Consider the following 22,770-nt stretch of genomic DNA (forward strand, 5'->3'; position numbering starts at 1 on the left):
CTTCATCAGGAAAGAGGGAAGGAGGGGGAAAGACGAAAGGATGTGGGATTTAAAAGGTAAGGAATCATTCAAATCCCGGGAGCGGAAAGACTTACCTTAGGGGGAAAAAAGGACAGGTATACACTCGCACACACACACGTATCCATCCGCACACACAGACACAAGCAGACATTTGTAAAGACAAAGAGTTTAGGCAGAGATGTCAGTTGAGGCGGAAGTACAGAGGCAAAGATGTTGTTGAATGACAGGTGAGGTATGAGTGGTGGCAACTTCAAATTAGCAGAGGTTGAGGCATGGTGGGTAACGAGAAGAGAGGATATACTGAAGGGCAAGTTCCCATCTCCGGAGTTCTGACACGTTGGTGTTAGTGGGAAGTATCCAGATAACCCGGACGGTGTAACACTGTGCCAAGATGTGCTGGCCGTGCACCAAGGCATGTTTAGCCACAGGGTGATCCTCATTACCTACAACCACTGTCTGTCTGTGTCCATTCATGCGAACGGACAGTTTGTAGCTGGTCATACCCACATAGAAAGCTTCACAGTGTAGGCAGGTCAGTTAGTAAATCATGTGGGTGCTTTCACACGTGGCTCTGCCTTTGATCGTGTACACCTTTCGCGTTCCAGGACTGGAGTAGGTGGTGGTGGGAGGGTGCATGGGACAGGGTTTTACACCAGGAGCGGTTACAAGGGTAGGAGCCAGAGGGTAGGGAAGGTGGTTTGGGGATTTCATAGGGATGAACCAAGAGGTTACGAAGGTTAGGTGGACAGTGGAAAGACACTCTTGGTGGAGTGGGGAGGATTTAGTGAAGGATGGATCTCATTTCAGGGCAGGATTTGAGGAAGTCGTATCCCCGCTGGAGAGCCTCATTCAGAGCCTGATCCAGTCCCGGAAAGTATCCTGTCACAAGTGACACACTTTTGGGGTTCTTCTGTGGGAGGTTCTGGGTTTGAGGGGATGAGGAAGTGGCTCTGGTAATTTGCTTCTGTACCAGGTCGGGAGGGTAGTTGCGGGATGCAAAAGCTGTTTTCAGGTTGTTGGTGTAATGGTTCATGGATTCCGGACTGGAGCAGATTCGTTTGCCACGAAGACCTAGGCTGTAGGGAAGGGACCGTTTGATGTGGAATGGGTGGCAGCTGTCATAATGGAGGTACTGTTGCTTGTTGGTGGGTTTGATGTGGACTGACGTGTGAAGCTGGCCATTGGACAGATGGAGGTCAATGTCAAGGAAAGTGGCATGGGATTTGGAGTAGGACCAGGTGCATCTGATGGAACCAAAGGAGTTGAGGTTTGAGAGGAAATTCTGGAGTTCTTCTTCACTGTGAGTCCAGATCATGGAGATGTCATCAATAAATCTGTACCAAACTTTGGGTTGGCAGGCCTGGGTAACCAAGAAGGCTTCCTCTAAACGACCCATAAATAGGTTGGCATACGAGGGGCCCATCCTGGTACCCATGGCTATTCCCTTTAATTGTTGGTATGTCTGGCCTTCGAAAGTGAAGAAGTTGTGAGTCAGGATGAAGCTGGCTAAGGTAATGAGGAAAGGTTTTAGGTAGGGTAGCAGGTGATCGGAATGAAAGGAAGTGCTCCTTTGCAGCAAGACCCTGGACGTGCGGAATATTTGTGTATAAGGAAGTGGCATCAATGGTTACAAGGATGGTTTCCGGGGGTAACAGATTGGGTAAGGATTCCAGGCGTTCGAGAAAGTGGTTGGAGTCCTTGATGAAGGATGGGAGACAGCATGTAATGGCTTGAAGGTGTTGATCTACGTAGGCAGAGATACGTTCTGTGGGGGCTTGGTAACCAGCTACAATGGGGTGGCCGGGATGATTGGGTTTGTGAATTTTAGGAAGAAGGTAGAGGGTAGTGGTGCGGGGTGTCGATGGGGTCAGGAGGTTGATGGAGTCAGGTGAAAGGTTTTGTAGGGGGCCTAAGGTTCTGAGGATTCCTTGATGCTCCACCTGGACATCAGGAATGGGATTACCTTGGCAAACTTTGTATGTAGTGTTGTCTGAAAGCTGACGCAGTCCCTCAGCCACATACTCCCGATGATCAAGTACCACGGTCGTGGAACCCTTGTCCGCCGGAAGAATGACGATGGATCGGTCAGCCTTCAGATCACGGATAGCCTGGGCTTCAGCAGTGGTGATGTTGGGAGTAGGATTAAGGTTTTTAAAGAAGGATTGAGAGGCAAGGCTGTGAGTGAGAAATTCCTGGAAGGTTTGGAGAGGGTGATTTTGAGGAAGAGGAGGTGGGTCTCGCTGTGACGGAGGACGGAACTGTTCCAGGCAAGGTTCAATTTGGATAGTGTCTTGGGGAGTTGGATCATTAGGAGTGGGATTAGGATCATTTTTCTTCATGGCAATGTGATATTTCCAGCAGAGAGTATGAATGTAGGACAGTAAATCTTTGATGAGGGCTGTTTGGTTGAATCTGGAAGTAGGGCTGAAGGTGAGGCCTTTGGATAGGGCAGAGGTTTCAGATTGGGAGAGAGGTTTGGAGGAAAGGTTAACTACTGAATTAGGGTGTTGTGGTTCCAGATTGTATTGATTAGAATTTTAAGGTTTTGGGCGGAATGGAGCTGGAAGTGGGAGATTGAGTAGATGGGAGAGACTGGGCCTGTGTGCAATGAGATGAGGTTGAGGTTTGCTGGAAAGGTTGTGAAGCGTGAGTGAGTTGCCTTTCTGGAGGTGGGAAACCAGGAGATTGGATAGTTTTTTGAGGTGGAGCGTGGCATGCTGTTCTAATTTGCGGTTGGCCTGTAGGATGATGCTCTGAACAGCTGGTGTGGATGTGGGAGAGGAAAGATTGAGGCCTTTTGTTAAGTGTAGGAGTTGACGGGTGTGTTCATTGGCTGAGTTGATGTGTAGGTGAAGGCTTAGGTGGGTGAGGGCAATAGATTGTTCAGTTTGGAACTGGTATAGGTACTGATGGAAAGAAGGGCTACAGCCAGAGATGCGAACTTTAAGTGTGAGGCCTTTGGGGGTAATGCCAAATGTCAGACAAGCCTGAGTAAATAAAATATGGGAGCGTAATCTGGCTAGGGCGAAGGTTTGTTTGCGGAGGAAATGTAAATAAAACTTAATGGGGTCGTTGTGGGGATGTTGTGAGGGTGACATGGTATTAGAAGGTGGAAAGTTTAACATGAGGCTGAAATAAAAATGAAAATAAAAATATATGGGGACAGATAAAGGAGAACTAGAAAGCAACTGGAGATCTGGTGTGAAAAAAGTCGAAAAAGTCATTGCACACAGACCCAGTCTCTCCCATCTACTCAATCTCCCACTTCCAGCTCCATTCCCCCCAAAACCACAAAATTCTAATCAATACAATCTGGAACTACAACACCCTAATTCAGTAGTTAACCTTTCCTCCAAACCTCTCTCCCAATCCGAAACCTCTGCCCTATCCAAAGGCCTCACCTTCAGCCCTACTCCCAGATTCAACCAAACAGCCCTCATCAAAGATTTACTGTCCTACACTCATACTCTCTGCTGGAAATATCACTTTGCCATGAAGAAAAATGATCCTAATCCCACTCCTAATGATCCAACTCCTAAGGACACTATCCAAATTGAACCTTGCCTGGAACAGTTCCGTCCTCCGTCACAGCAGGACCCACCTCCTCTTCCTCAAAATCACCCTCTCCAAACCTTCCAGGAATTTCTCACTTACAGCCTGGCCATTAAATCCTTCTTTAAAAACCTTAATCCTACTCCCAACATCACCACTGCTGAAGCCCAGGCTATCCGTGATCTGAAGGCTGACCGATCCATCGTCATTCTTCCGGCGGACAAGGGTTCCACGACCGTGGTACTTGATCGTCGGGAGTATGTGGCTAAGGGACTGCGTCAGCTTTCAGACAACACTACATACAAAGTTTGCCAAGGTAATCCCATTCCTGATGTCCAGGCGGAGCTTCAAGGAATCCTCAGAACCGTAGGTCCCCTACAAAACCTTTCACCTGACTCCATCAACCTCCTGACCCCACAGACACCCCGCACCACTACCTTCTACCTTCTTCCTAAAATTCTCAAACCCAATCATCCCGGCCACCCCATTGTAGCTGGTTACCAAGCCCCCACAGAACATATCTCTGCCTAGGTAGATCAACACCTTCAAGCCATTACATGCTGTCTCCCATCCTTCATCAAGGACTCCAACCACTTTCTCGAACGCCTGGAATCCTTACCCAATCTGTTACCCCTGGAAACCATCCATGTAACCATTGATGCCATTCCTTATATACAAATATTCCGCACGTCCAGGGCCTTGCTGCGATGGAGCACTTCCTTTCATTCCGATCACCTGCCACCCTACCTAAAACCATTCCTCATTACCTTAGCCAGCTTCATCCTGACTCACAACTTCTTCACTTTCGAAGGCCAGACATACCGACAATTAAAGGGAATAGCCATGGGTACCAGGATGGCCCCCTCGTATGCCAACCTATTTATGGGTCGTTTAGAGGAAGCCTTCTTGGTTACCCAGGCCTGCCAACCCAAAGTTTGGTACAGATTTATTGATGACATCTCCATGATCTGGACTCACAGTGAAGAAGAACTCCAGAATTTCCTCTCAAACCTCAACTCCTTTGGTTCCATCAGATTCACTTGGTCCTACTCCAAATCCCATGCCACTTTCCTTGACATTGACCTCCATCTGTCCAATGGCCAGCTTCACACGTCAGTCCACATCAAACCCACCAACAAGCAACAGTACCTCCATTATGACAGCTGCCACCCATTCCACATCAAACGGTCCCTTCCCTACAGCCTAGGTCTTCGTGGCAAACGAATCTGCTCCAGTCCGGAATCCATGAACCATTACACCAACAACCTGAAAACAGCTTTTGCATCCCGCAACTACCCTCCCGACCTGGTACAGAAGCAAATTACCAGAGCCACTTCCTCATCCCCTCAAACCCAGAACCTCCCACAGAAGAACCCCAAAAGTGTGTCACTTGTGACAGGATACTTTCCGGGACTGGATCAGGCTCTGAATGAGGCTCTCCAGCGGGGATACGACTTCCTCAAATCCTGCCCTGAAATGAGATCCATCCTTCACTAAATCCTCCCCACTCCACCAAGAGTGTCTTTCCACTGTCCACCTAACCTTCGTAACCTCTTGGTTCATCCCTATGAAATCCCCAAACCACCTTCCCTACCCTCTGGCTCCTACCCTTGTAACCGCTCCTGGTGTAAAACCCTGTCCCATGCACCCTCCCACCACCACCTACTCCAGTCCTGGAACGCGAAAGGTGTACACGATCAAAGGCAGAGCCACGTGTGAAAGCACCCACATGATTTACTAACTGACCTGCCTACACTGTGAAGCTTTCTATGTGGGTATGACCAGCTACAAACTGTCCGTTCGCATGAATGGACACAGACAGACAGTGGTTGTAGGTAATGAGGATCACCCTGTGGCTAAACATGCCTTGGTGCACGGCCAGCACATCTTGGCACAGTGTTACACCGTCCGGGTTATCTGGATACTTCCCACTAACACCAACGTGTCAGAACTCCGGAGATGGGAACTTGCCCTTCAGTATATCCTCTCTTCTCGTTACCCACCATGCCTCAACCTCTGCTAATTTGAAGTTGCCACCACTCATACCTCACCTGTCATTCAACAACATCTTTGCCTCTGTACTTCCGCCTCGACTGACATCTCTGCCTAAACTCTTTGTCTTTACAAATGTCTGCTTGTGTCTGTGTGTGTGCGGATGGATACGTGTGTGTGTGCGAGTGTATACCTGTCCTGTTTTCCCCCTAAGGTAAGTCTTTCCGCTCCCGGGATTTGAATGACTCCTTACCCTTTAAATCCCACATCCTTTCGTCTTTCCCTCTCCTTCCCTCTTTCCTGATGAAGCAACCGTTGGTTGCGAAAGCTTGAATTTTGTGTATATGTTTGTGTTTGTTTGTGTGTCTATCGACATGCCAGCACTTTCGTTTGGTAAGTCACATCATCTTTGTTTTTAGACATATTTTTCCCACGTGGAATGTTTCCCTCTATTATATTCATCTTACTATTGTTTTCAGTTTTTAGGTCATTTCGTTGCCCTTGTAGTGAAGCAAATTTGCTATCATTATCTCTTATTAATCAACCAGCACAGAAGCATATAGCTAACACAATGGTATTGCTTCCAACTATTGAGGGGCAAGTATGGAATGTTGTAAGGCAATTAATGAACAAAAACTCAGCAGATTTAGATGAAATCCCAATGTGCATGCTGAAAAAAATGCATAAATGGTATCAAAGCTACACTAACAGAAATAAAATAAATGTTTCAAAACTGGTTCTTCCCTGACTATATGGAGCATGCAAAAATTTTACCAGTTCACAAGAAAGGTGATGTAGAAAACATTGAGAACTACAGATCAATAGCCCTATTGTCATCCTTTTCCTAAGTGATAGAGACAATATTGAAAAACAGGCTTGTAAGTTGTCTAAGCAAATTCAACTTTCAAGCCATGCAGATGAACAGAATCCAATATAGCACAGTTCACAAAAACAGTTTTAGAAATGCTAGATGAGAACAGCTATGTAGCTGGCCTTTTCCTAACTCTGTCTAAGGCATTTGATACAGTTGACCACCAGAAACTGTTGCATTAGTTACAGGCACTAGGAGTAAGGGGAGTGGTTAACAAATGGTTTTGTTCATATTTAAAAAACAGAGATCACACATATCTCCAGTGGATCAAAGTACATTGAGAAACATATATCGGATCCACAATATATCAATATTGGGTTTCCACAAGGAAGTGTGCTAGGCCCAGTGTTGTTTCTGGTATATATAAATGATTTCCCACAATGCACCAGCCATGCAGAGAAGATATTGTTTGCTGATTATAGCAACATATTTATCACAAGCAAGACACCAGTACAGATGTTGGAAAAATTCTACTGAAGTGTTGAGGAATGTCTACCAGTGGTCACAGGAAAACAAAGTAACCCTCATTGTAAAGAGAACATACAATATGCTTTAGAATGAATAGAAAATAGAATCCCTTAAATTTAAAACTAGGTAACATCTCAATAGATGATGTACCTACAACAAAATTCTTAGGGTTGCACATTGACAGCCAAATGAAATGGAATGAACATGCTATGAAACTCTCGAAAAAGATATCCATAACACGTTATGCATTTAGAGGCCTTGCATCTGCAAGCAGTGATGAATATCTGAGAACTGTACACTTTAGTTACATTCATTCAGTAATCAGTAGTGGTATAATTTTCTGCGGAAAAAGTACTCACAATTTGCAGACAGTATCTAAAATACAAGGAGAGCAGTAAGAATTATAACAAAAAACAGTAAGTGGCCCACTGCTGAGAAATTTTCAATATGTTAGAAATTCTGACTGTTCCTCATGAATTTATTTTCCAAACTATAGTGTATATCAATAAAAATATAGAAAATAATAGTACAAATAGCAGTTTTCATGACTGTAGTACAGGAACAAGTCATTGTCTTCACGTAGACAGGATAAATAAATATAAGACTCAAAATAACAATATTAGAGAAGGAAAGTTGCTACTCACCATATAGCAGAGATGCTGAGTCGCAATAGGCACAACAAGAGATTCACACAATTACAGCTTTCGGCCATTAAGGCCTTTGTCACACACACACACACACACACAGGTCTCCATGTTTCCATGAGAGAGAGTGGAGAGAGAGAGAGAGAGAGAGAGAGAGAGAGAGAGAGAGAGAGAGAGAGAGAGAGTGTGTGTGTGTGTGTGTGTGTGTGTGTGTGTGTGTGTGTGTCTACTGTTGACAAAGGCCTTAATGGCCGATAGCTATAATTGTGTGAATTTTTTGTTGTGCCTATTGCGACTCAGCATCTCCACTATATGGTGAATACCAACTTTCCTTCTCTAATGTTGTTACATTCCATCCTGGATTTTCTATTGTAAGACTCAAAATAGTTTCTCGTATGAAGATGTAAAATGCTACATAAAATAAAAGAAACAGATAACATGTACTGCTTTAGGAAAAATCTTAAACTGTATTTGCAGGAACATTTCTTTTACACTATGAGTGAATTCCTTAGTAAAAATGATAGTAAATAACTTCTGCTTCACAATGTTTAACTATATCTAGTGTCTTGATAAGGAACAAAAATGATTGTAAATAACTTACGTCTCACAATGTTTAACAATGTGTAATGAAAAACTGCACAAATACGTGAATGCACAGAAACTGACAACATCCATACATTTTAAAATGGTCTATGGATGGATAAATAAATAAATAAGTAAATAAATTTCAGTCAACTGATCATTAACAGCAGTAAATTTGCTATTTTTATCTGTTCTTATTTCAGTTAACTGATCATTCACTGCACTAAATTTTGCTATTGTTATTTGTCTTCATTTCTGCAGCAGACAAAACTTCATTATCAGTCAGTTGATCCCAGATGATGCCGCCATTTGTAATCTACCCCTCCCTCACATCATTTATTGAGTGTCACTAAATTCGTAATAACTCTTTTAATAGGCTTCGAGAGGAGTAAGATTTACAATAAACTTTTTACTCACCTTCTTTTCTTGTGGCTGTGAAGCTGAAATTTTTTGATATTATAGGTTGTCATAGTTCTAGTTGATGTAATAACTTTCTGTTTCTGTAATTTTCATTCTTTTGCATTTTTCTATATCACACTGTCTGTACAATTTCCAATTCAAAATCGAAAATTAAATTGTTATTGCTAAACATGACAACGTCTGAGCTCGTCAGAGGCATGCCCACTATTAATCCTTTCTGCGGTACTAACAATATTCCAAAGAGTTGACAAATTTTCTTGACAAATGTATCTCCACCAATTTACACAATTATTTTATAAATAAATACAGAAATAAACATAATAAATATCATCAGAGTGTGTATTAAAATTGTTACACCAAGAAGAAATGCAGATGATAAATGGGTATTCATTGGACAAATATATTATACTAGAACTAACATGTGATTACATTTTCACGCAATTTGGGTGCATAGATCCTGAGAAATCAGTACCCAGGACAACCACCTCTGTCCATAATAATGACCTTGATAGGCTTGGGCATTGAGTCAAACAGAGCTTGGATGGCATGTGCAGATACAGCTGCCCATGCAGCTTCAACATGATACCACAGTTCATCAAGGGTAGTGACTGGCATATTGTGACGAGCCAGTTGCTTGGCCGCCATTGACCAGACGTTTTCAATTGGTGAGAGATCTGGAGAATGTGCTGTCCAGGGCAGCAGTCGAACATTTTCTGTATCCAGAAAGGCCCTACAGGACCTGCAACATGCAGTTGTGCATTATCTTGCTGAAATATTGGGTTTCGTAGGCATTGAGTGATGGGTAGAGCCACGGGTCGTAACGCATCTGATATGTAGCGTCCACTGTTCAAAGTGCTGTCAGTGTGAACAAGAGGTGAGCAAGACGTGTAACCAATGGCACCCCATACCATCATGCTGGGTGATACGCCAGTATGGCGATGACGGGTACATGCTTCCAATATGCGTTCACCATGATGTCGCCAAACACGGATGCGACCATCACGATGCTGTAAACATAACCTGGATTCATCTGAAAAAATGATGTTTTGCCATTCATGCACCCGGGTTCGTCATTGAGTACACCATTGGAGGCACTCCTGTCTGTGATGCAGCATCAAGGGTAACCACAGCCATGGTCTCCGAGCTGATAGTCCGTGCTGCTGCAAACATCGTCAAACTGTTCGTGCATATGGTTGTTGTCTTGCAAACATCCCCATCTGGTGACAGGGATCGAGAGGTGACTGCATGATCTGTTGCAGCCTTGCAGATAAGATGCCTGTCATCTCGACTGCTAGTGATATGAGGCCGTTGGGATCCAGCACGGCGTTCTGTATTACCCTCCTGAATCCATCAATTCCATATTCTACTAACAGTCATTAGATCTCGACCAACGCTAGCAGCAATGTCGCGATATGATAAACCGCAATAGCGATAGGCTACAGTCCGATCTTTATCAAAGTCAGAAACGTGATGGTAAGCATTTCTCCTCCTTACACAAGGCATCACAACAACGTTTCACCAGGCAACACTGGTCAAGTGCTGTTTGTGTATGAGAAATCAGTTGGAAACTTTCCTCATGTCAGCACGCTGTAGGTGTCGCCACCGGCGCCAACCTTGTGTGAATACTCTGAAAAAACTAATCATTTGCATATCACAGCATCTTCTTCCTGTCAGTTAAATTTTGCATCTGTAGCACCTCATTTTCGTGGTGTAGCAATTTAGGAATTTTAAGCATGCTGAATATTTCTTAATTTTCAAATGTTTCTAAGAAAGGTAATTTCAACTGTACATACAATCGATATCGATTGTAACAACAAAAATAAAGTAATTTCTTTTTATAGATTTTAGCCTGAAATATAATACATCATGTACAAAGTCACATGCAATTCTATCAGAACAACAGTTGAGATAATATTAATCTGTTAAAAAATTCGTAAATATTTTTTGATATCGCCAACTTCTGTTGAGGAAAAGTAATGTTAGAGAAGAGTGTCCCTTTAAAAGTTCACACAATTTGTTCTCTGAACAGTGCATGCATTCCATATAATATTTTTTCCTTTAGAGGTTGTTTAAACATGGCCCTTTCTGTACCTGTGTTAATACATATTTTATATAAAAATTGGCTAACCTGAAAAATTGATCTTAATTCACTCTTTGATGTTGGTTTTGACCATTTTGCTATGGCTGATATTTTGCCACTGTCAGGCAAAATCCTCTCTTCACTTATGCTATGATGTAGAAAGTTTAGTTGTTTCACAGCAAACTTACACTTTTCTAATTTTAATGTCATTCCCCCTTTCCTTAGCTTCTATCCTACTTCCTTTAAGGCTACATGTTTTCCCAGTTATAAGAATTTTGTCCATATAAATGACCAATTTTGCCCGAAGTTCACTTCCTAAAATAAAATCTAATACTCGAATAAATACTGCCATTGTACTGACTGCTACTTCTCTCGATTATTTCCCATTTTTGCATCTTTTTAAAGTCCCCTTTCAGTCACTTTTCTTTTTCAAATTGGCCCTCCATAGGACTTGATAAAGAATAGACCATGTGATTTCAACTTTACTTTACATTGATAATTTCTTACTCTCCCTGCTTTTCCATCAATGCTACCATAAAATTTCTTAAGTTCCTTTTTTTCCTTTGGATTCAAATTCCCAGTTTCCCTTCCCTTTTCTTCTATTACTTCATTATGTGATTCATTTATCGTGTCATCATTGCAAAACCCTACCTCATAATAGCCCCTTTCAGCCAACTGTTCCACCCACCCCCAGCCTCACCCCAGTTTTTGTTACTGCTGCTGCTGTTATTTATCATTACTATATCAGTTTCAGAACAAATTCTGTTTTTTTGGACCTGCGAATAATAATTCAAAGTCACCCAATCTCCCAGTAATAAAATAGCTCAGTTGCTGTAACCAAAATGACAGCACCCAGAGTCACTCGCTATCTGTGGCTGCTGCAGTACTCCACTACATATTCGGGGCACCTGCCAATCACCTTCAAGTTAGCTATTGTCAGATGCTCCATCAGAATGTCACATTGTGTTGTAAGTGACAGCCACTCGCAAGAACAAAATACGTTCAGTACACCAGGAAAATTTTAAAATTCATGACCTATGTTTGCTGAAAGCATGGTTGGTTGGTTGGTTGGTTGGTTGATGGGGGTAGGAGACCAAACAGCAAGGTCAGGGGGTTCGATCCCCGGCTGGGTCGGAGGTTTTCTCCCCCCAGGGAATGAGTGTTGTGTTGTCTTTGTCATCATCATCTCATCCTCATCGACATGCAAGTCCCCAAAGGTGTGTCAACCAAAAAGACTTGCACCAGGCAACCGGTCTACCCGACGGGAGGCCCTAGACTTGTGACATTTAATTTCATTGGTCCTATCAGATTAGGGAAGGAAGGCGAAGGAAATCAGCTGTGCCCTTTCAAAGGAGCCATCCTGGCATTTGCCTGAAGTGATTTAGGAAAATCATGGAAAACCCAAATCAGGATGGCTGGATACAAATTTGAACCATTGTCCTCCTGAATCTGAGTCCACTTCGCTGAAAGCTTAGCAAAGTTGTTGGTTTTTTTTTTTTTTATTTTAATTTAAAAAAAAAAACCTTCTTGTTACACACCACCTTCCTTAATTAGTGAATAGTGATCTACACATTCTGCTATTTTATTTTGGAAATTCCTTGGTAAGTTCTCTTTGTAGGAGTTGGTATTTTCATTGACCTATCTAAAGCATTTTACTGTTTGAATCAAAGTATTGTTCTAGGTAAGTTAAAGTTTCGTAGGATTGATGGTATAGCCAACCAGTGGATAATGCCACATTGAATGAAAAGAATGCAAAAGGTTGTACTTGGTAAATCACTGATATAGACCGGTGACATAATTCTGACTGGGGAGAGATCATGTATGGGGCTCCCCAATGCTCAATCTTAGGTCCATTATTGTTCATATATGTGAATGATCTTCTGTCTAATGTACAACAAGCAGAATTAGTTCCTTTTGCAGATGTCACTATTACTGTAATCAATCCAAGCATATGTATACAGAAAGTGTCCGGGAAGTAGCAAAGAATATTAAAATGCTACAGAACATAAAAAATTTATTGAAAAGGTGATTTTATTTTTTGTATTTCAAACATGTTGAGTAACTTCTCCCATTTATCTATGAGAAATTGTATCTTCCATATGACCACCCAATGCCATGTGGCAATGAGCAATGCAGTCATTGAAGTTCTCAATGATGCATTCACAAACATATTGTGGGATGCCAGTAATAACCCTTATGATTTCATCCTTCAGTTGGTGCATTGTTTGAGGATGGTTAACATACATTTTTAATTTCACAAATCCCCACAAAAAGTTACAAGGCATAGGATTGTATGATCTGGCAGGCCAATCCTGGCTGCCATGCAAAGATATCATTTTTTGAGGAAACTTTTTGTTCAGCAGATCAGTCCTTTCACAGGATATCTGACATGTCACGCCATCTTGTTGATACCAATACTCGTGATTTTTGTCAGTAAGAGGGAAAAACCTATAAAAGAGCATGATTCGATAATGGTCGCCATTCACAGTGACAGCAGCTCCTTCATCATTTTCAAAAAGTGTGGGCTGATTCCTCCTCCTGCCCAGAAACTGGATGCATCTAATCTTCCACAGTCACTTGTGGATTTTTGTCTCCCCAAATTCTGCAGTTCTTCGTATTGATGTAACCACTGAAGTGGAAATGTGCCTCATCTGAGGAAATAATTCTTTTTGTGAAGTTCTCGTTCTCTGCTTGTCAAGCTGAGACCCATTGAGCCAATCAATGTCTCGTTCTGTGATATGCAGACTTCAGCTCTTACATAAGTTGAATCATGTACACATTCATTTTCACATCTTTTGAAAGGATTACATATAGTGAACTAGGTGATAAATTCAATTGCAGAGCTCATTGGTGAACTGATTTTCTGGGACTTACAGTCACATTATCATCCACGACAGCAATGTTTTCTTGTGTTTGAACAGAATACGGTCATACTGTTTTCTTAATGTTTGAAACAGAACGAATGGTCTCAAATTTGCAGATCAACGGGTGATTGTAGCAGCAATAAGTCCAAGAGTCACATGCAGCTCATGAACGGTTGCAGTGGGACGTCCACTGGTTTTGTAAGAACTTCTTACTAAAAAAAAAAATCTGAGTACAGTTTGACAATATATTTATTCCCTTGTTAAGTTTGTTGTAAATATTCCATTAGACTTCAAATGGAACAATGATGTACGTAATTGCAGCACTAGAAGGAAAACTGACATTCGTTACTGCGCATTAAAAAATCTTCTTAGCACAAAACGAATGCAGAATTGCAGCAGGGTGGAAAATAAGTGCGGTTGAAGAGTTCCCACAAATGTGCGTATACAAATGTTCGTTAAAAAATGTTAGTGCAAATTTTGGCTGTCACGTAAGTCTCAGGGGATGATTTCCACACTTGGTGCATTAGTACTCTGTTCCACACCTGCACATTAGTTATATTTTTTGAATTAATATTCACTCAGAAATGAGTACAATTTATGCTAGGGAACAAAAATTGGGTGATTATTATAGCAAAATCATTTTTTATGATGCAGTTCAAGTAAGTTTTTATTATCACTATTTATTGGCGTCGTCCTTTTCTTTCACATGATGAAATTAGCACTGGTGAGACGGTTTACAGTTTTACTTTAATAGTAATTTGACTCCGAGCCCCCAATAGCAGTAATGTGGGCTGCTATAATCAAAAGCTACTCAATCAACTCAAACAGAACCACAAGTCCCACTGTCCTCTTTGTTCTAGCAGTTTTGGCGCGAAATCACAGATCATCACACGTTCACTTACGCTGATGTATATCTCGTAATTCATACCCACACAAATAATCATAGCACTTTCAGTTCACCAAATATATGCTTGCACACTTGCACTATTAAACAATATGCTTTATTGGAATAAATCGGCATGAAAAATTCTTACTCAAACAACCACATGGGCCATCCACAATTGGGGCTCTCTTGACACCCACCGGCCAACTCCCCCACCCACATACTCACCGATTGCCAAATGACTGACCACCCGGCCAAGGTGGCCACTCGCTTATGTAGGCTCGGATGTCTACCCCCCACCCCCCCCACCAGTCACCAGTTAAGGTTACAAATTTCGACACATACATCTCTCAACAGAAATAAGTACACCATCGGAACCTTGCTAAAAAAAGTACATCTTATTTACTATGCTACATTTTTTAGGATTATTCTATCGCCTGTAAATCAAGTTTTAGTTTTTTGCAAATTTTGGCACTTAGCGCAAATTTGTTTGTTTACATCTGTGCTGCAAAGTTTTAACATAGAACTGCATATAGCACTGTTTTTAGACATAATCTGTAGCGATCTACACATTGCACTGCTCAAAATCTACATATCTATAATAATTAATTAATTATGGGTGATAAATGTTAATAATAATTTGCAAACAATGAAAACTAATGCAAATTAAGTGTATAGTATAACTTAACTAGTTTAAAATACGTGTTATGCCACCCAATATTATATAGTGCCGTTCTTTACGTCATGAATTTTCTATAGAATTTTATAAAAAATTTCCCATTAAACTTTGTTTATTGTTTTTTACAAGTTTAATTGTTTATGAATCTTAACATATGACTACGGCACTCGATCCGCTATGATGAGATGTTCTTAATGAGTGCTTGCTCATCTCTGTAAGTTGTTATTTACTATTTTCATTAATTTTTCAGTATTCATGACATTAAACAATTTTCAAGTTGCTATAACTTTTGTGTCTCGTGACTTAAAATAAAGATCAGTCTTTCAGAAGGTGCATATTGCTGACCACAGTCCACTGCTGCATCGCTCTTCACTGTAAGTTACATGGTTTTCACGTAATGCGTGAAAAACCAAACAATGCCCCAAGCTGCGGACCACGTGGCCGCCCGGCGGTGGAGGCATCCCACCAACTCATTGCAAATCTAGCGCGGGGGTGTCACGCACTTCTGTGAATGGCGTGCTTTGTTGCCCGCTTGCTCTCCACAAAGCAATCCTTGCATACTAGACCTATTCATCTAGTAATGGGGGTTTGTACCATCACAGAGTACTGCAACAAAAGTTTTTTTATCTTTTACTGAGTGATATAAAATGTTTGACAAACATTGAAAGCAAACTGAAAAAGTTTCTTCTTGACAACTTCTTCTATTCTGTAAAAGAATTTCTGTTGTTGTAATATGTAAAAGGTACTGGGCAGGAATTAAAGTCGCATCTGTATATTAGTAAAATAAAGTAAAAACTTACAAATTTTCAGCGTGTTGCCATAGTTACAAATTAATTTGCAATGTGAATGTAAAATGACACATTCCACATCATTAAAATTTATTACACAAAATGATCCATGTAGCATGAAACTAAATAACTTCTGTCATTTTTCAAAATGATTTATTTGTTTGTTACAGGTGGGTCACATTGGATAACAAACGTGTTCCACATGATCCATGCTTTTTTTGTGACATATGTTTCAAGTCATTCAACTACAGGGATGGTGAGAAGATTGGTTCATTTAGAGCATATCGTTATCATGACAGAGCTAGCATGATGTAAATGAATATTGAAAGTAATTATGTGTGTTATACAAACAGCTAAATATGTATATTCACTTTTTGGTGAGATGTGTACTGAACTTATAATGTTAATTTAATTATTCTCACTGAAACGTGTTTTAGATATAAAATAAACCAAATTTTTTGTATGTCCTGTGTTTTATGGAACCAAAGATATTTTTTGTTTAATTTGTGCAGCTTAGGTAATTTATGTAATGGTGCTCTTCAAATACAAATTACAAACAATCCTTATTTTATTGTGCAAAGTTATTTATCATTACGTATACTTACACATTAAATATTTCTCCAGAGTGAATAGTGTGTTTGTACAAAACACCTGTGAGTGCTCCATGCTATCTTTTGAATATTTTGCCAACCAATGATTTAACTACAGCTAATGCAATCAGTGACTGAACATTTCATGAACTTTAGCACAAGTAATTCTATACCAGTTCTGCAAAATATACTAAACTTTTTTTTATGTGGACTCAGTAGTTTGATCCCAGAAACTTGCTCCCCTACACCCACTCTCACATATGAGGATATGAATTGCTATTAACTATGACATGCAGTTCAGACAATGTAACAGAAAGGAAGTCAACTTATTTTTTCTGAAGCAAGGCATTCTTACAAACAAGTGCACACAAATAATCGTGAGCAACAATTAGAAAAAAAAATACTTTGTGCTTTTGTGTGCTGTCAACTTATTTCAGCCCAATAAGCAATGTTTTCCCCCATATGTACACACATATTTTTTATTCAGAAGAAGAAGGGTAACATAACTATTTGGGGTAAAGTGCGAATGTTACATAGAACTCTTTGAGTGAAGGGAGACACAGTAAAGAAGAAAATCAACAGTGAAATACTGAAAATGAGGTTTGAAATGTGAAATCACAGAAAGTCTGTGTAGGGCTGTCAAGATGTCAGAGAAAATGTAACTGTGTTGCCGCTTTGAACATCTGGCTAATTTCAAACCCACTAATTCCATCTTGGTAGCTATGACGAACCTTTTCTCACTCAGTTCAAAATACTCCTTTTAAAGAAGAACATCCAAACAAATCTGTGCCATTGACATAGGTTATTGCTTGGCACTCTTCTTTGGCAACATGTGTTGGATATTCTGGAGGAGGTCTTTCAAGCCACTCAGAATCGTAAACTGCTCACATGGATCAGATTAATTGGTCGAGTATTTATGAACTTGGCTCAGGCTAAAGTCACCTCATCCAACTCCACATCCCCTACTCACTTCACCTGATTGTCCTCATCTAAATGAAACATTTTCCTGAGTGTTGACTTCCACTACTCTTATACCTTTATGTAAATTTCCATTCACATCAAACCCACAATGCACCAACAATACATCTCCTCCAAAATACCACAGTCTTAGTCAGGACTTTGACTACCAGCTGCCATGCCCCAAAATGAGGAATGCCCTTTCCAATAACTTTCATAATAGTCATCCTTCAGAAACTACTACAATATCTCACAGCAGATCTGTCACTGGCAGTTTCCTTTCCAAGGCCACCAGTAAAAACAACTGGGTTATGTATCAACATCATGAAAAGTATAAGTTGCTACTGACCGTATAGTGTAGATGTTACTTTGCAGACAGGCACTACAAAAAGACTACTAAACACGTAAACTTTCAGCCAGAAGGTCTTCTTCTGAAACAGACAACATACATGCATATTTACACGTCACAGCTCACACACCCATGACCACTGTCTCTGGCTGCTGAGGCCAGACTGTGAGTAATTGCATGTGATGGGTGAAGCAATCTGGGTTGTGGGGGTAAGGAGGAGGGTGAGCAAAGTACAGGTGGGGGACGGTAAAGTGCTGTTTGTGAGAGCATACAGGGATGTGGTGGGGGAGACGGTAGGGCAGCTAGGTGCAATTGGGAGGTCAGACAGGGGGCAGGGAGAGTGGTGGGGAGGGGGGGGGGGCAGAAGAGGAGAGAAGTAAAATGACTGTGGGTGCACTTGTGGAGTAGAAGGCTGTGTAGTGCTGGAGGAGGAACAGGGAAGAGGATAGATTGGTGAAGGACAAAAGAATAACAAAGATTGACGCATTGAGGGTTACGGGACTGTAGGGTTTATTGTAGGGAGAGTCCCCACCTGTGCCGTTCAGAAAAGCTGGTGTTGGTAGGAAGGATCCAGATGGCACAGGGTGTGAAGTAGTCACCAAAATGAACAATGTTGTGTTTAGCAGCATGCTCAGCAGCTGGGTGGTGCAGCTGTTTATTGGCCACAGTTTGTCAGTGGCCATTCATGCAGGCAGACAGCTTGTTGGTTGACGTGACCACGTAGAACGAAGGACGGTGGTTGTAGCTTAGCTTGTAAATCACATGATTGGTTTAACAGGTAGCAATGCCTTCGATGGGATAAGTGATCCTTGTGACCGAACTGGAGTAGGTGCTGGTGGGAGATTGTTTGGGACAGATCTTGTATCGAGATCTATTACAAGGATATGAGCCATCAGGCAAGGTGTTGGGAACAGAGGTTGTGTAGGGATGGACAAGGATATTGTGTAGGTTCGGTGGCCAGTAGAATATGAATGTGGGAGGGGTGGGGATAGTCAGTGGGTAGGATATTTCTCATTTCAGGGCACAATGAGAGGTAGTCAAAACTCTGGCGCAGAATGTGCTTCAGTTGCACCAGTCCTGGGTGGTATTGAGTCCCTATGGGAGTGTCCTACCCACTACCCTTCCAACTTCTCTTGCAGTGGCATTCTGCCATCCATTGAACCTACACAATATCCTCACCCATCCCTACACAACCTGTGCCATCTGGATTCCTACCAACACCAGCTTTTATGAATTGCACAAGTGGGAACTCTCCCTGCAATATATCCTACATTTCCGAAACCCTTCAGGCCTCATCCTTCGTTACTCTTTGTCTTTCACTCAACTATTCCCTTCCCTGTTCCCACTCCAACACTGCACTGCCTGCTTTCCACTTCCCTTCATTTCTTCCCCTCACTGCCCCCCCCCCCCTCCCCCTGCCATCTGTCTAAGCTCCCGACTACACCTAGCAGCCCTCCCCTCCCTCCACCTTGTCCCTGTATACTTCCAGAAACAGCACTTTTACATCCACCACCCATACCTTGTTCTCCCTCTGCCTCCTCAACCCAGCCTGCTCCGTATCTCCACCACCCAGACCGCTCCTCCCATCACGCACAGTTATTCGCAGTCTGGCTTCGGCAGCCAGAGACAATGATCATCTGTGTGTGAGCTGCATTTTTGTGTATGTATGTTTGTGTTGTCTAATTCAGAAGAAGGCCATCTGGTCAAGAGCTTATGCATTTAGTAGTCTTTGTTGTGCTTGTCAGCTACTCAGCAACTCCAGTATACGGTGAGTAGCACTCTATCCTTTTCATAATATTGTCATTATTCCATTGTGGATTGTCCACTATTTGTGTTACCTGTCAGCTTCACTGCAACAGCTGACCAGTGTTAGACATGAGCATGTCCACTAATCAACTACTCACCCAGATGAATCTGTGAATGCAGGCAGTTTTACCATCCAGTTGCAGAGCATGCTGTTCAGAATAGTGGGATTTACTACTGTATTTTCCTTGTCTAATCAGCCTGCCTCCTTAACACCAGATGTTCTGAATTGTGCTGCCAGTAATTTTTCCTTCAAAATATTGTTCATTTCTGTAATCCCCTGGCCTCAATCTCTCCTAGACCTGTTATCCGCCTGCTTCTGTTCCCATTCTGTTTCAGCCGTCTGCTTCTATGCTTCTTACTCTCCCTTATACTTTTTACTCCATACTAGATATGGGCATCGCCATCAGCCATTTGACATACACTGCTTGGTAAAGATCTTCTCTGGACTTCTTATTGCATAGCTGTCTGTAACTACATACACAGTTATTCATAAGTACCTCCAGGGGTTCAGAAGACAACTGTGTGAAAATTACAAGCTGTACAGAAAAATGACACATATAAATTGTCAGAGCACTTCTCCAAGTTTCTTTGTGTGATATGCACCATGGCTATTTTTACAGAGTACGTGAGAAGCAGCATGTCAAAATATGGTGTCTGATGGGGTGGCTGTGGATTTTAGGTCCTTGAATGAGAGTCAGTTGTGATGGCCAAGTGACAGTTTCTTACCAGACATCAGGTAAAAGCTCCAACAGTCAAAACAATCTGTGGATGGTAAAACTCATTCCATTAGACTGCTTGTTATATGCTATACGTCCTGCTCAACCCAAGTTAATTTTCAGTACAGTCATAATCATGTCATCCACTCCAGCCTTTTGTCTAATTCATTTTTTTCCTATTCGTGTCTCACCTAATAATACCTGACATAATCACTCTGTTAAAAAAACAATGGAGTTTCCAGAAAGACATTTTCACTCTGCAGTGTAGTTTGCACTGATATGAAACTTAGTGGAAGATTAAAACTGTGTGCCGGACCAAGACTCGAACTCAGGACCTTTTCTTTTGGGAGGGGACAAGGAACTGGCAGAATTGAAGCTGTGAGGATGGCTCGTGAGTCGTGCTTGGGTAGAACACATGCCCACAAAAGGCAAAAGTGCCGAGTTCGAGTCTCAGTCCAGCACACAGTTTTAATCTGCCAGGAAGTTTCACAATTTAGTTTACCAAACAGCACTTGTGGCCATTTGTATTAGACTGTATATTTCTTTTGTTGTCCATTCAGTAACTGCCATCAGTTTTTGACAGAGGAAGCTGAAATGGTCCTGTTTTTTCTTATCCCACTCCTGATGCAACAAGTACTTTTTCCATTTTTCGTATCTTTTTGCTTGTAGTATGAATGCTTGAAAATGCTAAATTCTTGTGTATTCTGTATTTCAGTAAACATTATTATTCACACTAAAGTATTCAGATTACTAATGACAGCAGTATATTTAGTTTTTGAGGAAACGTTTTTACTTAATGGAATATTAATGAATGAAAAGTCGTTTGAACTAGGAGCACTTCAATATTTGACGAAGCTAGTAAATGTTTGTTTTACAACTGACCTATGTACTGTGACACACCCGTTTTCATTTTCTTAACCAAATTCCTATTTAGAAAGCCATTTACAACTTACCTGGGGGTAGGTACTTGGACACTGTGTGGCTCTATTAACAACATGTGGCTCTGTATAGGAAGTTTCTATGGCCGTTTCTATGGCCGTACATATCTGCTGTCATGTCCAGCAGTAGATTTCACTGTGATATTATAGCTTACCTGTGATCCTGCAGTCGAATTATGCAAGTATTGGCAAGTAGTGCAAATTAGTAGGTAAGAGAATTTGAAGCATAATAATAATAATACTAATAATAATAATAGTAAGAATAATCATAATAATAAACAATAAAGGGTTGAAATTAACTGAATAATTGATGAAGATGACAACAAAAGATTTAAGTTGCATGTACTAATTTATTGGACCAGACAAAGCGCCAAAACTTTTGAAATGGTGGTCCTGCAGAGTTTCAGTTAAATATGCAACTAACTTAATAATGATTTTTGAGAGCTGTACAACTTCCATAAATGTGTTAACTGAGTGGTAGTAGAATCCCCATAGGCTAACTAAACATCGCTGGCCTGTAAACAGAGTCTCTGAGACTAAGTCCCACATCACTCAGAAAATTTATGAGTATGAGTGAAAGTTAAAGCAGTTGTGACCACTTGGCACCCAGAACTCAACACTTTACTAGCACCTGAATCATACACCCTTGCATTACACGTCTTTCTAGCTGCCTCAAGAATCCCTTCTAGCTTGCTAAAACCAATCAGAACACTCGAGCGCCAGATTGCTCGCACCAATGAAAATTTGCTATCCACCACTGTTACCACACAGTTCTACTTGACCTCTAATTGATTATTTACATATACATAAATTAGACATATATTTTAAGTGGCAAATCATCATCTCATTATTTTATTGATACCAAAAACTATATACTATTTATAACAGTTTATACATAAATATTTTATCAGGTACCAAGTTCATTTGTACTTGTGACAAATGAACATGATAAAACATTTAGAATATGTAAATGAATGATCTTGGCCTGGCCTATTGAAATTTTGCCCCTTACTCAATCTACTGATATCATCACATCTTGTAAATATTTTGCCATTCTTAAATTGCAGTTGTTCTTTGTGCTGGCCAAAATGACTCTTCTTTAAGTACAAGGGTGGTTTGCAAAGTTCTTGGAACAGAATAAAAAGAAAGTACTTACATCACTGAAACTTTTTTTAATTTTTGAATATAGTCTCGTTGTAGATTAATGCACTTCGTCCAACGATGTTCCAGTGCCCTGATCCCATCTCGAAGATGAGTTTCCTCCAGGCCTGCAAAATAGTTGTTAAGTCCAGCTATGAGTTCTTCATTTGAAGTGAATCTTCGTCCACCAAGAAACATTTTCAGTTTTGGGAAGAGATGGAAATCTGACAGAGTTGTATCAGGTGAATAAGGTGGATGTGGCAACAATTCATACCTTTGTTCATTTAAGTTTGCCATGGCAACGGCACGTGTTTGACCGCACATTGTCTTGATAGAAGATGACTTTCTTTCTTGCTAAACCTGGCCTTTTTTCAGTATCTTTTATTGCAATTTATCCAGGAGGTTAGCATAGTATTCTCCAGTAATTGTT

The 22,770-nt window shown here is 41.1% G+C and overlaps 1 protein-coding gene across 1 annotated transcript in view; it reads left to right on the forward strand.

Annotated features, from left to right (window-relative positions):
* LOC124799149 overlaps positions 1-20,233 on the forward strand; it is a 162,484-nt gene extending 142,251 nt beyond the window's left edge. The window contains exons 6-9 of the mRNA XM_047262687.1: positions 16,015-16,155; positions 16,872-16,931; positions 17,540-17,722; positions 20,167-20,233. Of these exons, the coding sequence (XP_047118643.1) occupies positions 16,015-16,155; positions 16,872-16,931; positions 17,540-17,722; positions 20,167-20,233 (451 nt within the window). The remainder of the gene's footprint in view (positions 1-16,014; positions 16,156-16,871; positions 16,932-17,539; positions 17,723-20,166) is intronic.
* Positions 20,234-22,770: the final 2,537 nt, after the last annotated feature.

This window comes from Schistocerca piceifrons, chromosome 5 (assembly GCF_021461385.2).
Source record: "Schistocerca piceifrons isolate TAMUIC-IGC-003096 chromosome 5, iqSchPice1.1, whole genome shotgun sequence".
NCBI classification, from domain to species: Eukaryota; Metazoa; Arthropoda; class Insecta; order Orthoptera; family Acrididae; genus Schistocerca; species Schistocerca piceifrons.